Below are 27685 nucleotides of genomic sequence, written 5' to 3' on the forward strand. Positions count from 1 at the left end.
ACTCATTCTGTAGACCAGACTGGCCCTGACCTCACAGATCTGCTTGCCTCTGCCTCTGAGTGCCGGGATCAAAGGTGTGTACCACCACGTCTGGCTTCACCAGATTCTAAGTATCCTGTCTGGTGCTCACAGAGTCCCAGTGTACTCCTGAAAATTACCCCAGATCCCACTTCCTAACTGGAAGGGAATTGAAGATCCAGGATATAAAAAGTAAAGCTGGATGTGGTGACACACAGCTAGAATCTCAGAACTTGAAAGGTGGAGGTTGGAGGATCAGGAGGTCAGAGGTCACTTTTGCCTACAAAGCAAGTTCAAGGCCAACCCAGACTACATAAGATTCTAGTAAAATGGGAAGGTGTGTGTGACTGGAGATTTTGGCTTAGGTTGGGAGAGTAGTTGCCTAATATGTATGAAGCCCTGGGTTCCATCCCCAGCACCACACAAAACTGGGCGTCCTAGCACACACCTGTACTTGGGAAGTAGAAGCAAGAGGCTGAGGAGTTCAAGGTCATCCTCAGCTACATAGTATAGTTTGAAGCCAGCCTAGGAGGGAGAAAGGGAGATGGGCATTGAGCCACCAGTCCATACTCAAACTGTCATAGCAAGGCCTAGTGTTACAGACAGCTCACTCAATAAGAAAGCCTGTTGCAATTGACATTTTATTAAAAACCATGTACCTCTCTCACACACATACACACACAGTGACAAAGGCAGAGATGGGGGGCAGAAGAGACAGGATGGCCACATAGTGTTTCTTCTGGCTCCTCGCTTAGAACAGAGACTCTTCAAGACCAGACTGGTAGGCCAGATAAACTAGGGTCTGCTGCCTCTGTGGGGACTCTAGGTGGGCTCTGTCCTGAGGGTGTAAAGAAAGGCGTGTCTATGCAGGCAGATCCAGAAGTCTCTCCACTGTGCGCAGCATAGTCCGTGGTACCTGAGTGGTGCTAAAAGCCCAGAAAAGAGCAATGTTCTCTGCAGCAAACTGTGGAAGGCGGCTTGATGCCCAGGAACCCAGTGTCCTGGCAGAGCAGGGAAGGCACAGGCCTTGTCACCTGAACAGTCCATAGCCATTCTCCGGGTCCTGGGGCAAGCCTACATCCTGCAGGTCCTTTGGAGGGGACCAGAGGCTACGGCCTCATCAGGCAGATGCATCTTGAGAGAGAAATGGAGAGTTAGGTTACCTCGCTGGGAATAGAACTCACTCAGAAGCCATGGGCTCCAAATTGTGTGTGTGGTGGGGATTGTCTGTGTGTGCCTGTGTGGTTTTGCTTGACAGGATTGTAAAGTACATACTCTGAATGCCTTGAACTGAGGGTCTGCCCGCTTCAGCCTCCCACAGCTAAGATCGTAAGCATGTGCCATAAACCCCATGCTTTTGCAGGTTTTAAAGAACACAGCATGCTTACTATGGTGGTGCGCACTTGTAGACCTAAAGTTTGAGAAGCCGAGGCAAAAAAAAAAAAAAAACCAAAAACAAAACCAAAACAAAACCTGCCACAAGTTCAAAGCCAGTCTGAGCTATGCAGGTAGACACTGGCCAATCCACACCCATCCCCCAAGAGAACTTAAAGATAAAAATCAAGGATGTGTATCAGGATCAACTTGTGAGGGCATTCATTATAGCAGTATTTAGTAACAAAACATTAAGCAAAACCAAAACCCTAAAACTGGGTAGGATCCCATCCCTGAAAAATAAGATAAAGAGAGAATTCTAATGTCTGACACATGATGAAGTAGAGGGGAGAGAAAGAGGCAGGTGTGGTCCTGTGCTTTGAGGCAGGGTTTCACTTTGTAGCCCTGGGACAAGCCATGTAGACTAGGCTAGCCTCAAACTCACAGAGATCCACCAGCCTCTGCTTCCCATGTGCTAGGATTAAAGGTGTGCGTCACCATACCCTTCCCTGGTTTTCTTTTCTTTCTTAATTTTTAAAAAAAGATTTATTTATTTAATGTATGTTAGTACACTGTCACTCTCTTCAGACACACCAGGAGAGGGCATCAGATCCCTTTATAGATGGTTGTGAGCCACCATGTGGTTGCTGGAAATTGAACTCAGGACCTCTGGAAGAGCAACCAGTTGCTCTTAACTGCTGAGCCGTCTCTCCAGCCCCTACCCCTATCCCCCAGTTTATATAAGCACGTTTTCATGTGTGTGTGCGTGTGCGTGTGAGTGTGTGTGTGTGTGTTTTCCCCCAGAGAGGAAGCACTGGGAAGAGGTCTCCAGGTACAGTTTCTGAGTGCTGGACTTGCTGCCACACAGGTCATCCTCAGGCGCCTGCCGCAAGAAGTCTGTAGCTTCAAATGTACCCTGGGCTTCATGAGACTTTGCTTAAGAATAAAAAGCAAAACATCGAAAACTTGGCCTACATTTTGTAAGAGTTCTGATTTTTATTACTGTCGTAGAAAGCTTATTTCAAGAAATGCTTGTCTAGTCCCAGCACGTGGGAGGTAGAAGGAGAAGGAGCAAACACTGGAAGTCACGCTCGGTCATACAGAGTGTCCCAGGGTATTTCCCTGGGTATTTTGAGATGGGTAGGAGGGCAGGGTCCTTAGGTCCCACCCTTCCTCCTTCTGTACCCTGGTCTCTCATGCCACTCCGGCACCTGCTGCTGAGCCAAGGACAAGCCCTCCACCTCATGGGTCCTGCATTCTGATGATTCAAGCTTACCTGATGACTGGGTTATGCAGGTGATCTTGTAGGACAGCCACAAGCCCGCCAGGCAGAGGAAGCTGGCCAGGAACCCAAAGATCTGCAGCGGGAGAGGAAAGGAAGCTCACAGCCACAGGGCCATGTCTTTGATTTTCTTCTCTGTTCCAGGAAGGAGCCATGTGACCAGGCCACCTAGTCCCCTAGTTTCGAAGGGGATGTTGAGAGAAATCCAGCCTCCGGTGCAATGGTCAGGCCCAGCAGCCAGGTGTCTGGATCTCTGGCATTGTCCTTATCACTACAGGTGACTCTAAGGCCTAGGCTTGAGTTTATATTTACAGCCTAACTGGAGCCAAGCCACCGACTGGGTCTTGATGATCCAGGACCAATAAAATTGTGAAAGTTGGCCGGGGAGTGGTGGCGCACGCCTTTAATCCCAGCACTTGGGAGGCAGAGGCAGGTGGATTTCTGAGTTCGAGGCCAGCCTGGTCTACCGAGTGAGTTCCAGGACAGCCAAGGCTATACAGAGAAACCCTGTCTCAAAAAACCAAAAAATAAAAAATAAAAAAATAAAAAAATAAAAATAAAAATTGGAAACTTCAGAAGATTGATTATAAGGCTAGCATTGCTAGGTCTTATTGGTCTTCTTGTCTCTGTCAGCTTTCTAGCCATGTAAGAGCCAAGAACTGAGGCCTCATTCAGCTTTATGTGTGTGTGTATTTAAATGGTAACATAGTAAAAACTAAGTTGAAGCCATGTTCCTACCCTAACCAGGGTCCATCTAGTGACAGGCTTCTCAAAGATGGTTGAGGGAGAATAATCATGCCTCCGGTGTCTTGGGAGTCATGAGACTAGTGGTCATGTACCCTCCTTGTGACAGAAGTGGTTGAGTAACTACATACCTGCCAGATTTCTAAGCCTTCGGGCAGCTGACTCCGTGAACTTACAACTCCCCAAGGCAAGGATGTACCCTGCCTCACCCTTCCCATTTCACAGCTAAACCAGGACAGGGACAGGAAGCTATCTCCTTTGCTTAAGACCCCAGAGCACAACAGGGCCATGTACAGGGCCTGACCCTGGGCAGTGGACTCCAGGACTCATGCTCTGGTAGATGGTGGCCCAGGTGCCCTCACAAAGGCCTCGGGTCACCATGATACCACTAGTGTTAACACTGGATAGGTGTGACTCAGGAGCAGACAGACTAAGTGTAGATTTCCAGTGAAGTTTGGTATTCTTTTCAGGGCCAGCTACTGGTTTATAGGTTCTCGGCTGTCCCCAGCAACCCACATCCCAAAGCCTTTTCTTTGGTTGTCTTTGTACAGATTGTCTGAGCTACACCATTAGCCGATTAGAACCAGACCTAGCCTCCCATTGTCTGTTCTGCCCAATTAGCCCAGTCCCCAACTGTCTGCGCTGCACAACCGAACAGCTCATCATTACATCCGTGCAGAATGCTAGTCTGGACCACAGTGCCTTGTTTGTTTGCTAATTGTCACATGGGTCCTGTCATGAACAGGGACCTCATTTTCTGTTGTTTTTCTGGCTTCCCTGTGGTGTGATGCATTTTAGCTGCTGGAGCTCAGGATCTTGGGCTGCTGACACAGTTTATGTGCGACCTGATTATGAAACCCAGTGGAAATCTCTTCATGTGTGCCCTGAAACACATTATGTGGTGGGAGGGTGGGGGCAGATATGTGTGTGTGTGTGTGTGTGTGTGTGTGTGTGTGTGTGTATTCCTGGACTCTTCTCCCAGCATGCACCGTTGGCAGGCAGGTGACAACCTGCAGGTGTCAGTCACCTGTGTCCTCAGAGGTCACATGGAGCATAAGGGGCTCTGTGGGTGGTGCATTGGGCCAGCATTGTTTACAGGCTTGGTCATCCCTCTGCAGTGATGCTGGGTCCCCACACTGTAGACCTTCAGAGCAGACAGTCTGAGGGAAATTCCAGGAAACCCAATGAGAGTCTGGAGATTTCTGGTGAGATTTGTAAGTGAAACTCACACAGTCCTTGAAACTAATTTGAAAGTCTTAGGTCAGTGAGTAGAACACTTGCCTAGCATGCACCCCCATGCCCTGGGTTCTATCCCCAGTACCACATAAACCTCATGAGGTGCTGTGTGCCTGAGATCCTAGTACCTGGGGAACTGCAGTCAGAAGAATCTCAAGTTAAAGGTCATCCTTGGCTACTTACTAAGTTGGAGGCTAGCCTGAACCACAAGAGACTGGGCCTTAATACAAACACACACAAAAAAATCTTGCCTGCGTGTCTGTAGCAAATCAGTACTGGACTAACGGCCACTCAGATATAGTTACCAAAATCATAACCAGAGCAGAGAGTCTGTCTGAGGGAAACTCCAGGGGCATAAATCATAAATCACAAGAATCTATGGACCTTTTAAAAATGTTTCAACTCTGTGTCCATACACGTACATGTATACACCTACTTGGAATGTAGGCATGGACACCCATACCCTTGCTAGCTGTACATGGTTGTTGGTGGGATCACTGGGATCATTTTTACCTCTGAAAGGGATAAGGGTGCCCCTTTCTAGGTCTGAATGCTGTTAAAACTAAAGATGGAGTCTGGGATGAAGCTCGGCTGGTGGGTAGAGTACATGCCAACCACGGAATCAGTTCTCAGCACTTCGTAAAACTGGGCATGGATGGAACACACCTGTAATCCCAGAACTGGGGACATTGAGGCTGGAGGAGCAGAAGTGCAGAAGTTCAAGGTTATCCTCAGCTACATAAAGAATTTGAGGTCAGCCTAAGCTACATAAAATTATTTTTTTTTTTTTTTTTTTTTTTTGAATCTGAGCAGGGTGGTGCATTCCTATAACCCAAACACTCAGAAGGAGGCAGAAGGGAGGTGGATACATGAGGACCTCTGTAAGTGTAAGGCCAGCCTGGGCTACATAGTACATTCTAGGCCAGCCTGGGCTACCCAGTAGGACCCCCCCCCCCCAAGAAAAAAAAAAGAGACAAATGATTCATGGCAGATATCACTAATTGATCAGGGCACCTTCCCTCTAGAAGCAAAAGAGACTCCCAAATACTTGTCTGCAGTGAAAAGTCAGCCATGAGTAGAGACTCAGAGTAGGCAAGGGGACTGGGACCCTTTCACCCCGACTTAAGCACAGGTCCAGACTACTATAGCTGTTTGAGGTGATCAACAGCGCTTGAGTCTGCTTTCCTGGACTCTCTAATGTGAGTCCAAATGTCAGGTTCTTTAGAGAGAGAAGCTGGCAGGATTGAGGTAGGCACGAGTTCTGAGAGACTCCCAAATCAACCCCTTCCCTGGCTCCCCTCAGGAAGACAGGACCATCTGAAATCTGAATTGGTCGCTAAAAACATCTTACCGCTCCGGCTATCAGACCACTCAGGTTGTAACTCTTGGAGGCTATCACTATGGAGGCGATGAGGAGAAGCAGCGTGCCGATTACATAGTGCAGAAGTTCCTGGAGGCCGGGGTGAGAAAAGAGAAGGCTTGGATGGAGCAAGCGCTCACTCTGCTGTGACAGACGGAGGCAGCCCTCCCTGGGAACTCTTGGGCCAGAGGAGCTGTGTATGTCCCACAGGCAAGCAGCGTAGAAGGCTGGGCCAGGAGGAGCCACACAGGAGAAACAGGATGCTGGGCAAACAAATGGAAGGAAACAGAGAAAGGCTTCTCGGATGAGCAGAGCTCCTCACTGAGAACTGCCTGGTTCCTGAGATTGGTTTGTAGAGTTTTTCCTCTGGTCCTATGTTTAATCCAGTATAAACTGAAACAGAACAGAACAAACAACTACAGAATACCCTGAAAAGCTAAAAAGCGAGAAACCACCAAGTCTAACACCCTTAGAAAATAAAATAAAAGCACTCAACAGATTAGTCTCTCAATCTGATGAGGGATATCTATAAAAATGTATACCCAGCCTCATATTCAACATGAAAGATACAATGCTTCCCTTCAGTGCTCACAGGAAAAAAAGGCTGTGACACCTGCTCTTGCCACTTTCTATTCAGTGTCTGACCACTCTGTTTGGCTAATTCCGTATAAGGCAAGGCAATCAGATGGAAGGCATGTAGATTAGCCAGGAAGAAGAGAGCCGTCGGTATTTGCAGATGATACAATCTGGTAGATCTCTGTTAGAACTGACGGAGGCCCTTTATGCTCAGATAGAAATCAAAGCCCAAAATTAAGTATATTTGCTAGGTGTGGTAGCACACACACACACGAACTGAGTTCAAGGCCAGCCTGGTTTACATAGTAAGACACTGTCTTTGAAACAGTCTCTGCCAGTGCGTGTCAGTCACCAGGTGTCACCATCCAACTCTCCCAACAGTGTACCCAGGGACGGAAATCATCACCAACCTCACCTGCTCCTCCCTGTAAGCTTTGCCCTCCTACGCCGCACACACAGCAGATAAATGCTGAGAGGAGCCCCGTGTCTCTGGCACTGGGAAGGGAGTTTGAGAATCCCTCAGGAGGCAGGCAGAGATGTCTATCAAGCACTGGAGAGTCAGGGGCGAAGCAGCCAAGACGGCTGGAGACGTGGGATGGGCAGACAGGAAGAAACAAGTGGCCGTGTCCCACCCAGTTCCTGCATTCCGACAGTGGGGCCAGGCCTCGCTCTTACCGACAGGGGCCAGCTGATGCAGGTGAGCACGCGGTAGACCCGGAAGAGGTGGACCAGATAAAACATGAGGATCATTATCAGGTCGCACATGGTGACGACTTCGAAGAAGCTGTGGGCGCCATAGTCGATCGTGAGAGAGCTTCGCACACAGATGAAGGCAATCAGCAGGGTGACCTGGGGCAGATACGGGATGATGGTACATGACGGCTTCAGAGTGCAAAGACAGCGACTCATCCATTGTCCTGACCAGTGAGTGGACACTGAGTTGTCATTGACTGTCGTGTGGCATACATGATCCAGCTGAAGCACTGAAGAACTAACTCTGCCTGGTTAGACAAAAGTCATCCTTTGTTTCATATAGGGAAACTGAGGCACGCAGAGTTACTAATTAGTCCAACTAGTCCATCTTGTAGGCAGTAAGATATTTAAATCAGTGTTCATGCACATGTGCATTTGTGTGTATGTATGTGCGTGTGTGTATGCATTACGTGTGTGTGTGTGTGTGTGTGTACTCATGTGTGAAGGCCAGAGGTTGACATTTCATGTCCTCCAAGACAGGATCTCTCACTGAACTTAAAACTCCCAATTCATTCATGGAGACTGGCTGGCAGTAAGTCCCAGGGTTTACTTTTGGCCAGCTTTTTTACACAGGTTCCAGGGATCCAAACTCAGGCCCCTCTGCTTGCCTGGTAAGCACTTGACTGAAGGAGCCATCTCCTCAGCCCTTGCTCTGCTGCGTGAGCCCTTCTTCAGGAAAAGCGTACTCCAAGAGAATCTAACTTTCTCAGTGTGGACCAACTAACTCCCTAGCCCAGGAATAGGCACTTTTAAGGGGTTTATTATGTGTGGATGTATGTGTGTGCAGGTTATCTGAGGACCCAAGGGCATCGGATCCCTTGGAGCTGGAGTTCCTGGTGATTGTGAGACACCTGACATGAGGCTGACATGAGCCACCCATGACTTAGGTTGTCTGATAGGGTAGTCAGTGCTCGTAACTGCCGAGCACTCTCTCCAGCCCTGGAAGAGGCACTTTAAAAACAGGTCCTGGTCTATGGTGGTGCATGACTTTAATCTTTTAACTCAGGAGGCAGACAGATCTCTACAAGTTCAAGGCCAGCTGGATCTACATAGCAAATTCCAAGCCAGTGACATCCTGTCTCTCAAAAATAAAATAAAATAAAATAAAATAAAATAAAATAAAAGCAATAATTACGCGCGCGCACACACACACACACACACACACACACACACACCATACTTGGCATGTTTTGAAAGTAATGCATGAGTTGTTCTCGGTTTTGTGTTTTAACTCTTCAAAAAAGCTGAACTCTTTCAAAGGACAGTGATGGGTACATGTCAGAAGACACCTGCACCTGCCTTAAAATGTCTCCTGGCCAGAGACGCCACTGGGACGGGCTTAGCTGAACTGCAGCTGATGCCACAGAAAACCTTTGTCCTGAGGGTGACATGGCATCTCTGTGTAGGGGACCATCCGAGAACAGCTTGGGAAATCCCCTCCTCTAAGTCACAGCCCTGGGTGGGTGAGAGTCCTGAGCTACCTACTGTCTGGAGGCCAGGCCTGTACAGCTAAGCTCTGCTGCAGGCAAATGACAGCCACTGGTGACATTCAGGAGCAGCAGGAAGACATGTCAGCCTCCAGCATCCTCTAGACTCTCGTGGATGCGTCCATAGGAGAAGTGGGGTCTGGTACCAAATACTCAACACCTTGCACTTCATAACATTAAATGCGACCTCTCCTTGGGCTAGTGAGATGGTTCAGTGGATAAAGGTGACTGCTGCCAAGCCTGACGACCTGAGTTCAGTCCCTACATGGTAGAAGGAGAGAACCAATTCCCCTGAGGCTGACCTCTGGCCTCCACATGCATGCACACGCATGTATCGCATGTGCACACCACATACATACATAATGGATAAGTAAAGAACCACGGAGGAAGGCTGGTCTTCATGAGTTTGCTCTAATTGCAGTTCACTTCACTTTGCTGCTTTTCCCTTGAGACAAAGGTCTCGTGTAGCCCAGGCTGTCCTGGAACTCACTAAGTAGCCAAGGGTGATCTTGAACTTCTGATCCTCCTGCCTTCACTTCACAGAGCGCTGCAATTACAGGCGTGCACCACCATGCCTGTTTTATGCAGTGCTAGGGACGGAACCCAGGACTTGTTGCATGCTAGCTAAACACTCTGTAGGCTGAGTTCCATCCCCAGCTGCCCCACACTACCATCCTGTGGGATCTAGGATGAGATCTCTGGGATAGTGCAAAGCCATTCCAATTACCCTACTAAAGGCTGCCCAGCTCAGGGGACATCAGCCATCCCTGGCTCAGCAGCTCAGGCTCATGACATGCAGAGCTGTCTCTTGAGAGCCCTGTCCAGCCAGCAGTAAGTACTTACTGGGCGTCATCAGGATTTATAACTATTCGTTACACACCAGAGCTAATTGATACGTTGGTTTTCGGAACTAGCTTAGCTTCAAGGCCAGCCTACCCTTGCTTTTAGGATAGCAACAAGAACACATTTATTGGAGAATTATTCATTGACTATTCATGACATCCCCAGTTCCAATCTTTGTCATCCTTGACATAAGATTACATTGAAGCTAAGCATGGTGGCCTATGCCCTTAATCTCAGCATAGGCAGAGGCAGAAGGATTGCTTCAAGTTCAAGGTCAGTCAATGCTACAGAGTGAGCCAAACCAAACCAAACCAACCAACGAAACAATCAAAAACCATGCAGGAGCTGGGGAGTAGCTTGGTTGGCAAGTGCTTGCTAGTGTTCACAAGACCCTAGGTTCAATCCTCAACACCTCATAAGACCAGGCATGGTGGTACAAGCTTAGTTCCAGCCCTGGGGAGGTGGAGGAGAGATGTCATGGTTACTGAGTTAGAAACCAGCCTGAGACTCCATCTCAAAAACAATCAGCCAATGAGATGCACTTGTGTGCAGGCCTGATGATGGACGTCTCCTCCAGAACCTGTGGAAGATGTGAAAAAAAAGAGAACTGACTGCACATGCTTGTCTTCTGACCTCCCAAACGTGAGCTGTGATCTGCCCATGCACACACATCATACTTTATATATATTACACACACACACACACACACACACACACACACACACACACACACACACACGCACGATAATGATAACATTTCAAAAACCAAGCCGGGCGGTGGTGGCGCAGGCCTTTAATCCCAGCACTTGGGAGGCAGAGGCAGGTGGATTTCTGAGTTCGAGGCCAGCCTGGTCTACAGAGTGAGTTCCAGGACAGCCAGGGCTACACAGAGAAACCCGGTCTCAAAAAAACAAAACAAAATAACAGCAACAACAACAACAAAAACAGCATTTCAAAAACCAAACACCAAAAGGGCCACGCTGGCTTTCATTTTGTCAGGGAGCTTTCTCAGGAAGCTTGGACAAGCTGCACACAGCGCAGTGGCTGGTGCTTTGGCAGATAAATCCTTAGAGCATCTGAGAGGCTAGTCAGTCGCCATAAGCTGCCTGGCATCCAGCCTTGGGCAAGTGCCAGAAGTGTGTGCTGGCTGAGTCCCACAGTGAGGCTGCAGGGATGCCTTGATTAAAAAACCCAAGCAGCCTGGAGCCAAGTCTGTGCTAGCTGAGGAGAGGAAATTGTCCGGGATGAAAAATGACCAAGCAAGTACACGAGAACCATGACAGGCCCGTGGCCCTGGTAACAGATGGAAAGTCACTACTGTCACAAGTGTGATCACCCACCGTGGGGACCAGAGGAGGAGCAGGAAGGGAGCAGGGCTCTGAGGCTGCCTGAAGACAGGTAAGAACACTGGAAGCTGAAGTGGGTGGGGGCCTGGCAAGAGGTTTTAGAGGCTGGAGTTTGATTGCCAGGTCCCACATAGAGAGAATCATTCCTATAACAGCCAGTGTGTGTGTGTTGGAGAGATACAGATGTGGCAAGAGCAGCAACCCCCCCCCACCCCCACCCAAGGCCTTCAGGTGTTTTCAGGGACTCCTGCAAGGTGATGTAGGAAGCCCGTTGGGTACACAAATGCGATTCCATGTGACTGGCCACAACAGCACCTCCCCACCCCCACCCCCTCAGATTCCTCAGAATTTTTACAACAGTTTCAAATTGAGTCCAGATTCTCCCACAGACCAAACACACCAATGAAATCAACTCAGGCCTCCCCACCTCAACCCTGCAGGCAGCCTTGTACATCTGCAGGCTGCTTCCTCTCTGCCTCTAGCTTGTGAAGGCCTGATCAGAAGCAGGAAGCCAGTTAGGTCCCCTTACAGGAAAGCAAGAGAGTTTGGGATCTGAGGATTGTTACAGCACTGTGCCCAGGCACAGTGGAAGGTGGCCCTCCTTGCCCCTTGTCTGGCTTCTCGCTGGTGAGTCCTGTGGAAACAAAGGTCTCTCTTCAGTGAGGTCCCTACCCCCCTTGGCTTCTACTTTATTAAAAATAACCTGGGAAGGCTGACCCTGGCTAGCCACCCATGCCTCCCTTCACCAGCCTGCAGGGTCACTCTAAGGCTGCTTGGTTGTTCTCAAAGCCTCTGGGGGAAAAAAAAAAAACCAAAGAAGGCTTTTCAGTCTCCACAGGCGGCCTTGCCCCTGGCAGGGGAAGCCCTGGGAGGAAGTGGGGTGGTCAATACCTCAATACCGCTTGCACTCATCCACCTAAAACTGCACATCTCAGGTGAACCAGACACAAGCCAGCAGTCCTCAGGGTGACAGTTGCCAGAGAGCCCCATAAAAGGGCCAGTTTCGGTTGTCATGAACCTTGCTACCAGGAAAAATGGCTTCCTTCTAACCCCCCACCCCACCCCCTCTGCCCATACAAGGCAGCACTGAGAACACAGGTTAAAAACTTTTTTTTTTTTTTAAATCAAAGCACATTAGGGGAAAAGGATAATTCTCGGAATGGACTGTTCATATGCAAATATCTCAGAAGGGATGGCTGTAAGCTACGGAAGATGCTGGCCCTCAATAGCATGTGAGCACATCAGACCCTTACCACAGAAGAAATGGGAATGCAGGGCATCTTGGGAATGAACGGCTGGTTTAATAGTTCCAAATGATTTGAACTGACACACCAGAGAAACAGACACAAGGGGCAGGAGGCTGAAGTTCCGGTCAACTGACGCAGAAAAAACAGACGCAGCAAAATTTCAATATCCAGCCATGATAAGAAACAAAGCAAAAAAACCCTCTCCGTAAGCTAGGATCTAAGGGACTACCCTAAGTTGGTAACTGTGGTACAATCCACAGCTACCTGTGAGCTTGGTGGTGAGGAACTGGGGGCGTGAAGGTGCTGAGGGAAAGATGTCCTCTCTCACTGCCCATAACCGATGTGCAGCTTGAAGCCGTAGTAAGGTAAGAAACAGGAAAGAGGGATGAAAGACTGAAAAGGAAACCACACCGTTTTATTATAAACAACACGCTCATGTCGACAGAGAATCCAGCAGAACTCAAAAGGAAGGTTCTGGAATGAATCCATGAGTTAGTTCCTCGATGGTGCAGGTGGCAGAGTTTAACTCACAAGAGCTACCGTATTCCTTCTTATACGTGAGCAACAAAAAAAAATATGAATTTACACACTAAAAGCAAGGACCACTTCTAACAGCAGCAACTGTTTACTGAAAACGCGGCATTGTCGGTAAGTGATTTTCCCCAGAACGGATAAGCCAGTTCAACAGAGCTTGAGTCAAGACCCAGCAATACAGAATTTTGGGAGGGTGGGATGGGGTGGTGGGGGTAGATATTGTCAAACTGAGTCTAAAATTTACATAGGAAGGCAAAGAAGGGATAATCAAAACAGTTTTACAGACGAATATCATCCAGTTTGAAGGCTGACTGCAAAGACAATGGTAACTAAGACATTGTCGATTGGGCTGAAGGAGAGACACATGAGTGTTCACTGAAGAGAGGAGAAGAGAGGAGAGGAGAGGAGAGGAGAGGAGAGGAGAGGAGAGGAGAGGAGAGGAGAGGAGAGGAGAGGAGAGGAGAGGAGAGGACTCCCCTGGACCACAGTTAACTGATGTTTGGTTGGACAGAAGTACAGTGAGAGGCTGAGGAGCCGGCTCAGTCAGAGAAGTGCCTGACTTCCACAAAGACCTGAGATCAGTCCACAGCATCCATGCACACCCGTGATCCCAGTGCGGACGAGGTGGGAGCCCAGCCAGTCAGTCTAGCAGAATTAGTGAGATCCAAGCACACTCAAAAGACCTGACCCCAGAAAATAATACGATGGGCTGCCGGTAATGGTTGCACGCCTTTAACCCCAACACTGGGGGTGGGGGTGGGGGGTGGGCAGAGGCAGACAGATCTCTGTGAGTTTAAGGCTATCCTGGTCTACACAGAGAGTTTGAGGCTAGCCAAGGCTACATAGTTGAGAGCCTGTCTTAAACTAATCAGGTGGAGAGAGATGGGAGACATTTCTATTGACCTCTTCTGTAAGAGATGCTACAATAAAAGAGAAGTAAGTGAGAAAGACTGGGCAGAGAATGTAGGTCAGTCGGCACAAAGCCCCAGGTCCAGGTTCCGTCTTCATTGCCTTATAAACCAAGTGTGACGGTACACACCTCTAATCCAAGAAGCTTCTAGATTGAAGAAGAAAGAAACCTGACTACTCTCATCCAATAATGAGATCACATGTGAGAGCTACATAACCCTGGGGCCCCAGAGCAGAAAGACGTTAGTGGGTTGTGGTGAAGCCTGGATAAGATAAGACTCTCAGGTAACATCACAGTGTTTCTGACTTCCTGTTAGTGACAGGACTATCTGTAACTCGCTCTCAACTGGTTTGAAGAGAAAATAGTTACCCTGGCTAGCTCTGCCTCCCTTCTCTTGTAGACGCAGGCTAGGATAACAGATGTGTGCACCTGGGTCTGGATTTCACATGGGTTCTGAGGATCAGAACTTGTCTCCAGTCAAGTGCTCTTATCCACTGAGTCAGCTCCCAGGCCTATAGCTCATTTTTAAAAAATTTACTTATTTTATGTATGTGAGTACACAGTAGCTGTCTTCGGACACACCAGAAGAGGGCATCAGATCCCATTCCAGATGGTTGTGAGTCACCATGTGGGTGCTGGGGACTGAGCTCAGGACCTCCGGGAACTGCTCTCTGGCGTTTTCTTTCTTCTTGGGTTCTCAGCAGCCATCTCAAGGTACAGCAAAAGCCATAAGGTACTCTTAGATGGCTGAGAAATAACTGCCATTCAGAGGGGCTGAGAGGCTGGCCAGAGCCGCTTGGCAGGCTTATTCCTGGAAACGAGGGAAGTCCGCCCCGAAGGAGAGCATATTAGTGCAAAGGGTTGACACTGTTCATAATCTGGCCGCACTGCAAGTATTTGAGGAGCTGGAGGAGTCTCTCATAGCTTCTATAACAAAAGATCCCCAAGCAGATGTCTAGTCTCTTGTAGTTCTGGAAGCCAGCAATAGGAAATCTGATCCCTAAGCAGAAACAAAGATGGCGGAACCTTGTTCTCTGTGGACTCCAGCCCAAGATTCTTTTCCTCCTTCAGCTCTTGTGGCGCCAGGGCTCCCAGTTATGCTCACACACACACACACACACACACACACACACACACACACACACACTTCCTCTTCTTCTTTTTCCCTTACACTGAGTTTAATTAGGGCTACTTCCCGAATCACGGGCAACTTACCAGGGGCTACATCACTGAGGGAAAAAAATCTCTCTTTTCCCCCTTTAAGAAATCAGATCTGAGGGCTCATTTTCAAAGATGCCTCAGAGCAGCTGAGGTCCTACAAATGAACAGCAAACACCAGGCCCCAGTCTAGCTATTCCTTCCCACCAAACTCAGCTAAATTATCCCACCCCCATCCAAACTAGAAGTTTAGAGTGGAAAATTACAGCTAAGCTCGCCTGCTGAAGTGAGAGAAGCCACTGCGTGTCTCAGAACAGCTGTCACCACTGAGGGCGGCCATCAGGGCACGTGTGCTGTCTTAATTACTTCTCTAATTTTTAAAATTTATTGTATTCATGTGAATGCTTTCTCTGCATGCATGTCTGTGCACCACACGCATACCTGGTGCCTGAGGAGGCGGCGAGCCTCCGTGTGGGTGCTGGGAATTGAACTTGGCTCCTTTGCAAGAACAACAGGAGCTCTTTATCACTGAGCCAATCCTTCAGCCCAGTTACTTTTTTATTGCTGTGAGGGGGACACCAAGATAAAAACAACTTATAAAAGAAAGCGTTTAACTGAGGGTGTGCTTGCAGTTTTGGAGGGTGAGTCTATGACCATCATGGCTGGAAGCATGACAGCAGACAGGCAGGCATGGCGCTGGGGCAGTAGTTGAGACCCTACATGGGGAGACAACCACAAGGCACAGATCGAGCCAAGTGGAATGTTGTGGGCTTCTGAAACCTTAAAGGCCACCCCTAGTGACACGCCTCCTCCAACAAGGCCACACCCCTAATCCTACCCCAACAGCTCTATCAACTGGGGGGCACTGAACCTTCAAATATATGAACTTACAGAGGTTATTCTCATTAAGACTACCACATGTGTCTTGCCCCAGATTTCTTTTCTCTACCCAAAGTGTCACCCAGTGAACAGGAAACCCTGACCAAGAAGCCTTGGAAAACCAGTGTCACCCCTGGGGATGTCGGCACAAGGTGGGGAGGAAGAAGGATGGGATTTTGAGTCCCAGGCCAGCTGTGGCAACACAGTAAGACCTTTCCTCAAAAGCAAAACCAGCACTGCACTACAGACATGTGTGTCTGGCCCAGCTAATTTCCCAACTGAAACAGCGGGAGGTACGGGGACAGTCCCCCACTCTGGCAATCACACACTGTACTCCAGGACACATTGGTCAATGGTTATGTCCTCAGGTTGTCACAAGGAGTTAAAAATGACATAGCGAAGGGGATGGGGAGGGGCTCAGTTGGCTCAGTATGCGCTTGTTGCATAGGCCTGAGGACCAGAGTTTGATCCTCAGCACGCATATAAAGAAGCCAGTACTGGGGCTGGAGAGATGGCTCAAGAGATGGTTAAGAGCACCGACTGCTCTTCTAGAGTCCTGAGTTCAATTCCCAGCAACCACATGGTGGCTCACAACCATCTGTAATGTGACCTGATGCCCTCTTCTGGTGTGTCTGAAGACAGCAATGGTGAATACATAAAATAATAAAAAAAATAAAAATAAAAAAATAAAATAAAATGGGGCTGGAGAGATGGCTCTGTGGTTAATAGCACTGAATGTTCTTCCTGAGGTCCTGAATTCAATTCCCAGTAACCACATGGTGGCTCACAACCATCTGTAATGGAGCTGATGCCCTCTTCTGGTGTGTGTCTGAAGACAGCTACAGTACACTTGTATAAATAATAATAAATAAATAATATTTTAAAAAAATTTTTTTAAAATAAAAATAAAAAGCTTTTGGAAAAAAAAAAAGAAAAGAAGAAGCCAGTACTGGCCACCCATACTTGTCACCCCAGTGCTGGGGAGGTGGGGCAGATTCCTGGGGCTCACTTGGCAGGTGAGCCCCAGGTTCAGACAGAGAAGCTGTTGTAAAAGGTGAACAGTGGCTGGGCAGTGGCAGCACATGCACTCGGGAGGCAGAGGCAGAGGCAGGCAGATCTCTAAGTTCGAGGCCAGCCTGGTGTACAGAGTGAGTTCTAGGACAGCCAGGGCTACACAGAGAAACCCTGTCTCCAATATAAACGAACAAACAACAGTGACTAAGGACATCTGAGGTTTCTTATATACATATGCATACATATGCACCTTGCCAGTACACACACACACACACACAGAGAGAGAGAGAGAGAGAGAGAGAGAGAGAGAGAGAGAGAAAGAGAGATTCAGTTATTGCTATTACTATAACATTGTTGAAACAGGAAAGGCTGTTGAAATAATTTTCTTCCTCATCGATTTTATTTTTCACTCAGTAAATATTGATCCACAACCCTCCTGCTCTTATTTTAAATTGGAGTTGGGACACACACACCCCAAAAAACCCAGTGCAGCTCTTTCAGAGGACAGCAAAATGTAACAAATGTAACATGGGAAGTCATGAGGGCATCTGTACCTGGAGCTTTGGGTCCAGAGGGACACTAGGGAAGACAGCAGACAAGCCAAGATCACAGAGACATGCAGCAGGTGTGTATATGCACAGAGAATCAGATTTCACCAGACCTGTCCAACCTGTGGCCAGTGGGATGCATGTGCCCCAGGTTAGCTATGAACATGGCTTGACACAAACTATTAACTTAAAACATTTAGATGATGGGGTGTGTGTGTGTGCGAGAGAGAGAGAGAGAGAGAGAGAGAGAGAGAGAGAGAGAGAGAGAGACTCAATTGTGCAGTTCTCTGGTGCAGCCCTTCACCTCCGAGACAGGATGGACTTACAAATGATGCCCCATCCCCCTATCCTAGGCCATCCGCCAGTGCCAGGAAGTTCACCCTCACTCAAGATGCACTTACAGAAGACTGTGTCTCCCTGGGGACCCCAAGGATGTGTCTATCCCGATGGGCAGGCCTGGTCACCACACACAAGAGCTGCAGGCTTGACGAGAAAAAGTGCCTTGGTTGGCCCTGGCCAGGTTCACGTGCAGAGGCAGAATTCATAGGCTTTGTTTTTGTTTTTAATGTGGGCAACGTCATAGTTATCTCAGTTTTTGTTTACCCAAAAGAAAGGGGAAAAGGAAACCTAACCAGCCAGGGAGATGGAGAGATGGCTCAGTGGTTAAGAACACTCACTGCTCTTCCAGAGGACTTGTGTTTGGATCCAAGCATCCATAGGACAGCCCACGACAGCCTGTAGCATGTAACTCCAGTTCCAGGGGATCTTAGGTCCTGTGGCGGTGCACATAAACTCACACAGGCACTCACACATACACATACGTAAAAATAAAACAAATCTAAAAAGACTCACACAGCCAGGGCCTCGGTTGGTAAAGCGCCTGCCTGCGAGACAAACAGCACCCACCACTCTCTTATGCTTGTGATCTTGCACTCTGGAGGTGGAGGAAAGGATGGTCAAATGGTCAAGCTTATATTTAGGTACATAGCAAGCCTGAGGCTGAGATACATGAAACCCTGTCTCACAAACAAAAACAAAAACAAAAAAAAAAAAAAACTTAGGTTCTGGACTCCGACTTGGCTCAAATCCAAGTGTCTCAGTCATGGCTTCCAGGCCGTGGATGGATGATGTAGCTCCTCTGCCTCACGACTACTCATCCATAAACCAGGGCATGGGACACAACCTCCTAAGGCACGGAGCATTAGGAAGGAAACAGGAGAAAGCAGCCAGCACCCAGCTCAGTGGCCCTTCAGCTCATCCTTAGTTTAGCGGCCATGTTTCTACAGTGAAGCAGGGAAAGCTTTGTTTGTTTGTTTTTGCTTCTTCATAAGCAGGATGGGGAGTTGCAGCTCCAGGGAGGTGGGAATGAAAGCCCAGAGATCCTGTTACAGGTTCTCAGCATTCCTGCTTCCTGTCTTCCCATCCATCCCCGTGGGAAGAAAGGGCTTCTCCCTTCTCGTGGCTGTCCTTTCAGAGCACCAGAAAGTGCTTACCCGCAGGACTCAGCCTTGCTGACTGCCAGCATGAGCCAGGGGACCTGCTGTCTGATAGAGGCCGGACCTCTGCAGCTACAGATACCCCACAAGGAGTGGTGTGGGGTGAGCAGGCATGTTCTGTCACTTCTGGAAGTCCCTCAGGCTCCCAGCTGGGTCCAGGCTCTCAAGAAGCCAGAATGCCTTCCCTGGCCTGTAAGAGAGAGATGCAGGGAGTGTAGCCAGTGAGGAGCCAGTCTGGTGACAGGGCAAAGCAGAGGCTGGCAGGTCAGAGGGGGAAGCCAGGGCGGAGGTTGGCCAGCAGCACAGGCGGTAGGCAGATGGCAGGGAAGAAACAGATGCATTGCCACTGGGCCAGGCAGGAAATCAGGGCAGGGAGAGACAGAGAGAGGCCTTCTCTAACTGAATCTGAAGAACTACATAGTTCCTCAGGTGCCACTCCCAGCATAGCCAGGAGGGCCTTGGAGGTCTCTGGGACCCACTAGATGGCTTAAAAACAAAACAAAACAAAAAACAAAACCTTTGAGCATATTGGCACCCTAGGGGTCCAACCATTGGCACCATAGGGGACCCCACACCCTTTCTGCTATGCAGCTCTGTAGCCTGGTGCCCCCTCTTCTTGGTTTGCAGGTAGTGTTAGCTCACCTCTGGCCAGTGATTCTCAGCACAGCATCAGCTGGTTCTTCTAGGGGACATAAAGTCTCCTACTTGTGGAGCTCTGCCTTCTAGAACTTTCCATTCATCATTGACATTAATTGAATATAGGAACATTTCAAAGCATGACTGACTAGCCAGTTGCTGCTTCTTTTCCAGAATGCCAGGCACCAAATCCACGATTAAAATTATGATTACTATTCTACTTTGTACCTTGAAATTTTTGGCTAAAAATGGGTAGCCATTAATATGTAGACACTGAAAGTCTCCAGGCTAAAAGTTCAGACCAGGTTTAGATGTGTGTGTGTGCGCACACACACACACACACACACACACACACACACACACACACACACGAGCTCATGAGGATACACACACTCACACAAAATAAATGAAAGAAAATTTAAAAGTTCAGTAAAGTCTAGGCATGGTGGTGTTGCCTTTAATCCCAGTACTCAGGAGACAGGGCCAGGCAGATCTCTGTTGAGTTTGAAGCCAGTCTAGAAAATTGTTCAATGCTACCCAGTTCTGAAGGGCACAAAGTTCTTGGTTTCTCTCTCTGCAGAAGGCAGGCAACATGTATCCAATGAGCCATTGGCACATGTGTTCAACACGGCTTCTCTACGACTTCTCTACGAGGAAGGGCACTCCAAACAGGCCTGGAAGCCAGTGAACTTGAAGGTGAGGCGGGGGAGAGGCTGTAACATGAATCACAATGCTTACATGCCTGGCTGCAAACCACAGTAGAAAAAAAAAAAAACAAACAAAAAAAAAAACAAAACTGCAGCTGGGCCTGCAGGGCATCCTGTCATCTCATCACTCTGGAGGTGTAGGCAGGAGGATCATGAGTTCAAGTTCACCCTCAGCTGTGTAGTGAGTTTGAGGCTGCCTTGAAGGGGGCAGGGGCCAAGAGGTGGTGGAGTTGTTAGAGGACTTGCCTCGCACTCCATCAAGGACTTGATTTAAACTCCCATGGCTCAAGTAAAAATACAGGCATAGTGACAAGCACGTGTAATCCCAACGCCACCAGGGAGGTGGGCCAGTCCTCTAATTTAATCGGCACGCTATAGAGCCCAGTGTGGGATCCTGGATCAGAAACCAAGGTTGGACAGCTAAGGACAGCTTCTAATGACACTGGAATCTGACTTCTGGTCTCCATATACAGGGATGGGAACACACACACACACACACACACACACACACACACACACACACGAACGCACGCGCGCTCCTGCACACATAAACACCCAGGAACAGACATACACAGACAAACACTCCACGAAGATTTAAAAGCCACACAACAAGTTACATTCGGTAAGCCAGAAAGGAGCCAGCACCTAGTTTTGTTATATAAAACACCAAAACTATACACTGTATGTATCTTCTACAAAATCCTAAGAAGCTCCTCTTATTACTAATGTTAAAGGAGAGAGAATGCGAGAGTACTTTCTTCCTTGTGCTTTGGATGGTGTGTACAACGAACAAATCACTCTTATTACGAAGAATAAAACACACACAACAGACAGATGTGAGCTGCCAGATGTGGGTGCTGGGAATCCAACCCGAGACCTCAGGAAGAGCAGCCAGTGCTCTTAACCACCAAACCATCTCTCCAGCCTTGTTATCAATTTTTAAAATTTGCTTTAGCCTTCAGCAGAAAGTAGCTTCCTGTCCTTGGGTCAGGAGTGAGTTGGGGTGTGTGTGTGAAGAACCTCAGCAATGCATTTCTTTGCTGCCTTTTAGTCTCTGTATTTCTGGAGGTGGAAAACGAGGTCACACTTAGATGAGGTCTGAGAAGACTTTTAACTACTATTATGACAAAAGATTTGAGGATTCTACCCTATATTTATTTATTTTGCTTTTTGAGACAGTCTCACTATGTAGCCTTGGCTGGCCAGGAGCTTGCTATATAGACCAGGCTGGTCTTGGAATTTTAAGATCCACAGACTAGAAGCACTAACGTTCAAGGTCTGTAAACCCCAGGCCTCCTTCCCTTTAGGCAGAGCCTGTTTTAGTCCAGACTGGTCTTGGACTCTGTGGCCATGTATGATCTTGAACTTCTGATCCTCCTGCCTCCACTTCCTGGGTACCTAGGATTACAGGTCTGCACACCACTCCTAGTTCAGAGGACCACAAAGCTGTCCTCTGATCCATACACCCAACTGTCCCCTTTCCAGCTCTGGTCCCATGAAGGACACCCAGGTGATACCAGAAGACTGGCCCATCAGCTTACAGTCTGTGAAGCTGGGCAGGCTGTGAGTGTCCCTGAAATACAGCCCTGCTTCTCATACCTGGAGACTGTCCAAAGTGTTCTTTGACTCCCAAAACTGCCTCTGTAAGGTTTTTGTTTTGTTTTTTTTTTCTTTTAATGGCTGAGTCTTAACTCCCATCTCAAGTGTGAACTCCAGCGGCTTTTAGTACGTCTCAACGGTTGTCTAACCATCAACCACAACTTTTAACCGTTTCAGTCACCACCCTGAACCTCGCACCCATCAACAGTTGCTTCCAACTTCCTTCCGCCAGTGCCCCAGCAGCCACTGATTTTCGTCTATGTCTATGAATATGCTTATTTTTAATACTTCATCTGACCAGAGTCATAGAACATAATCTTTTGGTGAGTGGTTTTCCCCCTCCCACCTGGCACAATGTCTCCAAAGCTCACATACACTGCCGTAACTCAGTGTCCTTCCCCATTTTTTTTCTGTATAACTCATCAAATGTAGCACTTTTTGTTTCTGTATTAATTCATGCACCGTTTGGTGGGTTGTCTGTGGTTTCTAGTTTCTGGCTATTGTGAAAAATGAAAATGAATATGTATGTGTACATACATTTTCGCTTCTCCTAGGTTAGCACGAGTACTGGTCGTGTGTTTGTGTGTTTCTGTGTATGTGTGGTGTGTGTGCATGTGTGATGTGTGTATGTGTGTGTGGTGTGTTATGTGTGTGTATTGTGTTATGTGTGGTGTGTGTGTATGTGTGCGAGTGTGTGCATGTGGTGTATGTGTGGTATGTGGTGTGTGTATGTGTGGTGTGTATGTATGGTATATGTATGTGTGTGGGTGTGTTACGTGTGGTATGTGTGTGTGTTATGTGTGGTGTGTGTGAGGTATGTATGTGTGTGGTGTGTATATGTGTGTTGTATGTAGTATGTGTGTGGTATGTGTGTGTATATGTGTGTATGTGTGTGTGGTGTGTGTTATGTGTGGTATGTGTCTGTGTGGTGTATATATATGTGGTATGTGTATGTGTGGTATGTGTATATATGGTATGTGTGTGTGTGTGTGTGTGTGGCACAGCTCCTAAGCTACTGCACACTGTCCCTACAGTGGCTGCATGGTTTCAGGCTCCCAACTTTATCGTCCCAGAGTTCCAGCCTCTTTACTCCTTCTGCCCTCAAGCCACTTGTCATCTGTCTTGTTGATTATCATCAACGTCATGTGTGTGACCTCGCCTCACCACGGTTTTGATTTCTCTGGATTGTTAGCAAATTCAGACTCTGTTCTGTTCACACATCCCCAGAATTATGTGTTCTGGGGATGCAAGGTGCAGATACCTGTGAAAACCAGACTTGGGCTGCTGCCACCGGCTGTGTGGTGTTAGGTGCTCACGTTGTCTTAAGGCAGTTTCCTTACTAGTCAAAGACAGGACTCTCTCCATTCCTTAAAAACAGGCAGTGAAGTGACATAGTCACGGGGTAGAGTATGCAGTTCCCTGTGCACTAATGAGAGCAATACACACTTAAAAAAAAAAAAAAAGAGCCAGGAGAGACAGCACAGGCCTTTAATCCCAGCATTCAGGAAAGCTGAGGCAGGTGGACCTCTGAGTTCAAGGCCAGGCTGGTCTACAGAGGTGTTTCAGAACAGACAGATAGAGAAACCCTGCCTGGATAAAATCAAACAAATAAGCAAAGAGATGCCTCAAAGTCAAGAACAGAGATCAAGTCACTGCCTGCTGAGGAAGATGGGGGATGGAGCAGAGCTGCAGAAGTCACGCCTGCAGAGAAGACACACCAAGCACCAGGACTCACACCAGACTAACAAGCCCAGATAGTGTTCAGTGCCTGCCTCTCTCTCTCTCTCTCTCTCTCTCTCTCTCTCTCTCTCTCTCTCTCTCTCTCTCTCTCTCTCTCTCTCTCTCTCTCTCTCTCTCTCTCCAGGTCCCATGTAGCTCAGGCTGGCCTGGAGTTAAGTAGAGGAGAATGAGGAGAATGACTTTGAACCTGAGTCTCTTGCCTCTACCCTCTGAGTTCTGAGATTAAAGGCAGAACCCACCACCATACCCAGTCTTCTGGGGGTGCTGGCAACCGAGCACAGGGCTCCACGAATTCTGACCCAGCACTCTACCAATGGAGTGGCCTTGGCCGTTTTTTGTTTGTTTGTTTGTTTGTTTGTTTGTTTTTCAAGACAGGGTTTCTCTGTGTAGCCCTGGCTGTCCTGGAACTCACTCTGTAGACCAGGCTGGCCTCGAACTCAGAAATCCACCTGCCTCTGTCTCCCAAGTGCTGGGATTAAAGGCAGCCTTTCTAGTTCTTAAATTAACATGTTGAAAAATCTCTTGGTCAGAACATGCTAAAAACACTTCACAGGAAACCCAGAACCAGAAGTCTGTATGTCACTGAGCCATGAGCAAATTGGGATAGTGGCCCGGAGGGACGCCCACAGCGTCCTGATCCGGATAAGCTGAGGATTCTAGCAGTGAAGACCCCAGTCAGAACTGCGGGACAGAGCAGGAGCCAGCCAGGACCAAGCAGGCAGCCTCACTCCTGGGACTTGGCCATCTAGCTGCAGGGAAGGTAGGAGACTCCCAGACGGGGCTTTAAGAGGAGCATGCAGAGAGGCAGCAGGCACATGAAGTCACTGTTAAAAGCTATGCTCACTGATTTTGGACAAGCTCTAACACTGTCATCCAAAACACACACTATCCCCATTCCTCAAACTCACGGACCAGCATTAATGCTTCTCAACTCCATTAATTCCGTGCACCCAAACCACAGGCCAGCAAAGGCATTTCACTTAAGGATCAAGGTAGAGGCTTCTGATCCAAATCTCTGCGGCAGACCTGACTCCGCCAGGGCTTACAGTCTCTCTGACTCCAACCATCCTTTAAAGATCAAAGACGTGGTCTCTCCGGCTTTTATCTGGCTGATCAAAGCCCTTAGCCTGGGTCCCAAACACCATCCACTCAAACCCAAGACTGCTCAGCACCACGCCTTTTTAGTTCCTTATTAAAACTGCCTGTGTCTCATCTTGGTCCATTTAGGCACCCTTCTCAAGAGAGGCGGGAACTTCTTCCCCCTTTCGAAAGGCAGGGAATGCCAGCCACCTTTCTACACTCTAGGCATCCAAAATAACGGTTATAGAAGGCACAAAGCTCTGGCCCTGTACCAGCCCCTGGGGGCTGCTCCAGCTTAGCTGGCAGGTCCCAGCTTCCGGGTCCGTGACCTTGCACCGGGGTCCCCACGCTTCTGTCCCGGCAGCTTTCCACAAAACCACCACTCCCCTCTCCACCCGTGAGGAGTAGGGAACTCAAACTGTCCAGCCCAGTTTCAAAACACACCAGACAAACAGAAAAGGTATTGTGGACGAGACGTTTTCAAAGAAAAAGAAGTTGAAAAACAAAAACAAGAGGGAAAAGAGATGGGTGGGTAAAGAGCGAACAGGATCAGGCCTCGTAACTTCTGGTCGGGCCAGAAGCTTTTGTGCACTAACAACCAGCCCCTCACGCGGCCTGGGGATGGCAGGGGATAACGGGAGACTCTCCCTCCCCTGCCGGGGTGCGAGACGCGTGGCCTGGAGAAGAGGAAGGAAGACGAGGAGGAACTCGCACCCGGGGTTTCGGTGGGGAAGCGAGCTGGGCCCCGTAGGGCGGCAGCTGGAGAGGCGAGGGGGGCCAGGGATCCTGCTGGCTGTTCCGGGAACTTTCTATGGGACATTGAGGGCATCAAAGGGGTGCGCGGTGCTCCCAGGGTTCAGGCCAGGTGCAGCCCCGTGTACCCGTCCCCAGGCCACTCCACTTCTCTTACCATCTGTGCCACTTTGAGCAGGGCGCCCTGGGTGAGCGGGTACACCGGGTCCAGCAGTCCCTCCGAGGGCTGGCCTGGCCCGGGCGAGCCGCTGCTGCTGCTGCACGTGGTCCGGATGAGCCCCGATCCATGCGACATCGCGCGACCCAGTCCCGGCCGCCTAGGAGGCCCCGGGACCTCTGGCCGGTAAAGCTGGGACGGGACGGGGCGGAGCCTCAGGGGCGGGACCCACGGATCCTTCTTCCCAACTGCGGCGGTTCCCGGAGAGGACTCGGGAGCAGATGCCCCGCAAGCCCCTGCCCTCCAGACACGCGGAAGTTGGACTGGCGTGGGCAGGAAACCGGACGCCTGGGGCCCTGGCCTCTCCCAGGAGCGCGCCGCCCAGGTCACAGCTGGTGACGAGCCTCCAGGGATTTTTTTTTTTTTGGGTGTGTGGGTGCGGCTGCCGCTAGGTACTGACACTAGTAGGGGGAAATGCCCCAGCATACCGCGCTGCGCTGTTAATTTCTGCGTGTGTGTGTGTGTGTGTGTGTGTGCGCAGGAGCACACACCTGTGCTACCATCACCTACAGCAGTAAGGCCCATCACTTCAGGACTTTCCTCCCCCACCCTCCCTCTATTCTGCTTTCTTTCTTATTTGTTTTTTTTTTTTTTTTTTCTTCTCTTTTTTAAACATACTCTCTTTTGCCAGAGTGTTAGCACTTATTTTTAATCCCAGCACTGGGGAGGCAGAAGCAGGAGGATATCTGTGAGTTCAAGGTCAATCTGGTCTATACCTTGAGCTACAGGACAGCCAGGACTACACAGAGCGACCCTGTCTCAAAAACAAGCCAAAAAAAAACCCAAAACAAACAAACAAACAAAAAACCAAGCTAGGCTCTGTGTACCCCTGGCTAGCCTGAAACTCCTGTATAAACCCAGCTAACATCAAACTTGCAGGTATCCTCCTGCCTCTGCTTCTCCGGTGCTGAAATGAAAGGTGTCTACCATACTCAACTGAGGTTTTCCTTCTATATGACTCTAGGCTGTGTCAAGTCGACAGTTAAAGCTAACCAGGACACTGCCCTCAACATCGTGGTACATCTTTTTAATTGTGTGTGTGTGTGTGTGTGTGTGTGTGTGTACAGAGGCCAGTGGAGAATGTCCAGTGTCCTGCTCTGTCACTCTCTGCCTGCCTTACTCTGCAGTGCAGAAAGACTCATCTTTCTCAGGACTGAGAAAATGTCTGGTAAAAAGCAACCTAAGAGAAGAAGGGATTATTTTGGCTCATGGTAGAATGTTTTATTATTTTCTTTTTAAAATTTATTTATTTTATGTATATGAGTACACTGTTGTTGATGTCTTCAGACACACCAGAAGAGGATATCAGATCCCATTACAGATGGTTGTGAGACACCATGTGGTTGCTGGGAATTGAACTCAGGGCCTCTCTGGAAGACCAGTCGGTTCTCTTAACCGATGAGCCATCTCTCCAGCCCCCTGTTTTCTTTTTCTGGTCTGTTATTGGACCTGGGGTGAATAGAAGTTTGTTTGAGGCTCAGTGTCAGAAGCCAAACAACACAGGCTTAGTCCTAATTCATGCTCCCGCCCACACACAGGGTTTCTCTGTGTAGCCCTGGCTGTTCTGAAACTCACTCTGTAAACCAGGCTGGCCTTGAACTCACAGATCTGTCTGCATCTGCCTCCCCAGTGCTGGGATTAAAGGCGTGCATCATCACTGTATAAGAGTTTTTAAAAAATAGACTTTTTGATTATTTAATTAGCTAATTTATTTTATGTGTATGGGTGTTCTGCTCGTATGCCATGTGTGCCATGTGTGTGTCAGGTGCTTGCAGAGGCCAGAAGGACATTATTGTAACCAATGAGTCAAGACCGAGGAAAACTTTTTTTTTTTTTTGATATACAACAAGGTTAAAATGACTGGAGATCAGACTATATATTTTGCTAATGTACTCAGCCAAAGTGGTTACCCCTATAACACCAGAAATCCCACAATCTCCTCTTCTCTCGTGCATTCCAAATACCTACTTTTACATATGTCCCAACTTAATAGCATCATACATATCATATGTATCCAACCTTTCTTGTCCATTACAGCTTCCTGCTTACAGGTAGGTCACTTCTGGTTGTTTTCTTTGTGTACTTGCTGCTTTTGAGACAGGGTCTCACGAAATATCCTTGGCTGTCCTGGAACTTGGTAGGGAGACC

The 27685-nt window shown here is 48.6% G+C and overlaps 1 protein-coding gene across 1 annotated transcript; it reads right to left on the bottom strand.

Moving 5' to 3' along the window:
• Positions 1 to 645: 645 nt before the first annotated feature.
• Positions 646 to 25864, bottom strand: Cmtm7 (CKLF like MARVEL transmembrane domain containing 7). The gene is made up of 5 exons (XM_034484555.2): positions 25478 to 25864; positions 7266 to 7439; positions 6006 to 6104; positions 2669 to 2750; positions 646 to 1152 (listed from the first exon to the last, which is right to left on the bottom strand). Exons 1-5 carry the CDS (start codon positions 25613 to 25615, stop codon positions 1139 to 1141), a joined length of 507 nt encoding a protein of 168 aa, XP_034340446.1. The 5' UTR covers positions 25616 to 25864; the 3' UTR covers positions 646 to 1138.
• Between the last annotated feature and the right edge of the window lie 1821 nt (positions 25865 to 27685).

The sequence above is a fragment of the Arvicanthis niloticus genome, chromosome 21 (genome assembly GCF_011762505.2).
Source record: "Arvicanthis niloticus isolate mArvNil1 chromosome 21, mArvNil1.pat.X, whole genome shotgun sequence".
In the NCBI taxonomy this organism is placed as follows: domain Eukaryota; kingdom Metazoa; phylum Chordata; class Mammalia; order Rodentia; family Muridae; genus Arvicanthis; species Arvicanthis niloticus.

What these genes read in the sequence shown, in the direction of transcription:
- Cmtm7 (XM_034484555.2), bottom strand. Translation starts at nt 25,615, where the DNA reads ATGTCGCATGGATCGGGGCTCATCCGGACCACGTGCAGCAGCAGCAGC. An exon ending in TGCTCAAAGTGGCACAGATG is followed by an intron (nt 7,440 to 25,477) that starts GTAAGAGAAGTG and finishes TATCTGCCCCAG; the next exon opens with GTCACCCTGCTGATTGCCTT. An exon ending in GCATCAGCTGGCCCCTGTCG is followed by an intron (nt 6,105 to 7,265) that starts GTAAGAGCGAGG and finishes CCCGGCCTCCAG; the next exon opens with GAACTTCTGCACTATGTAAT.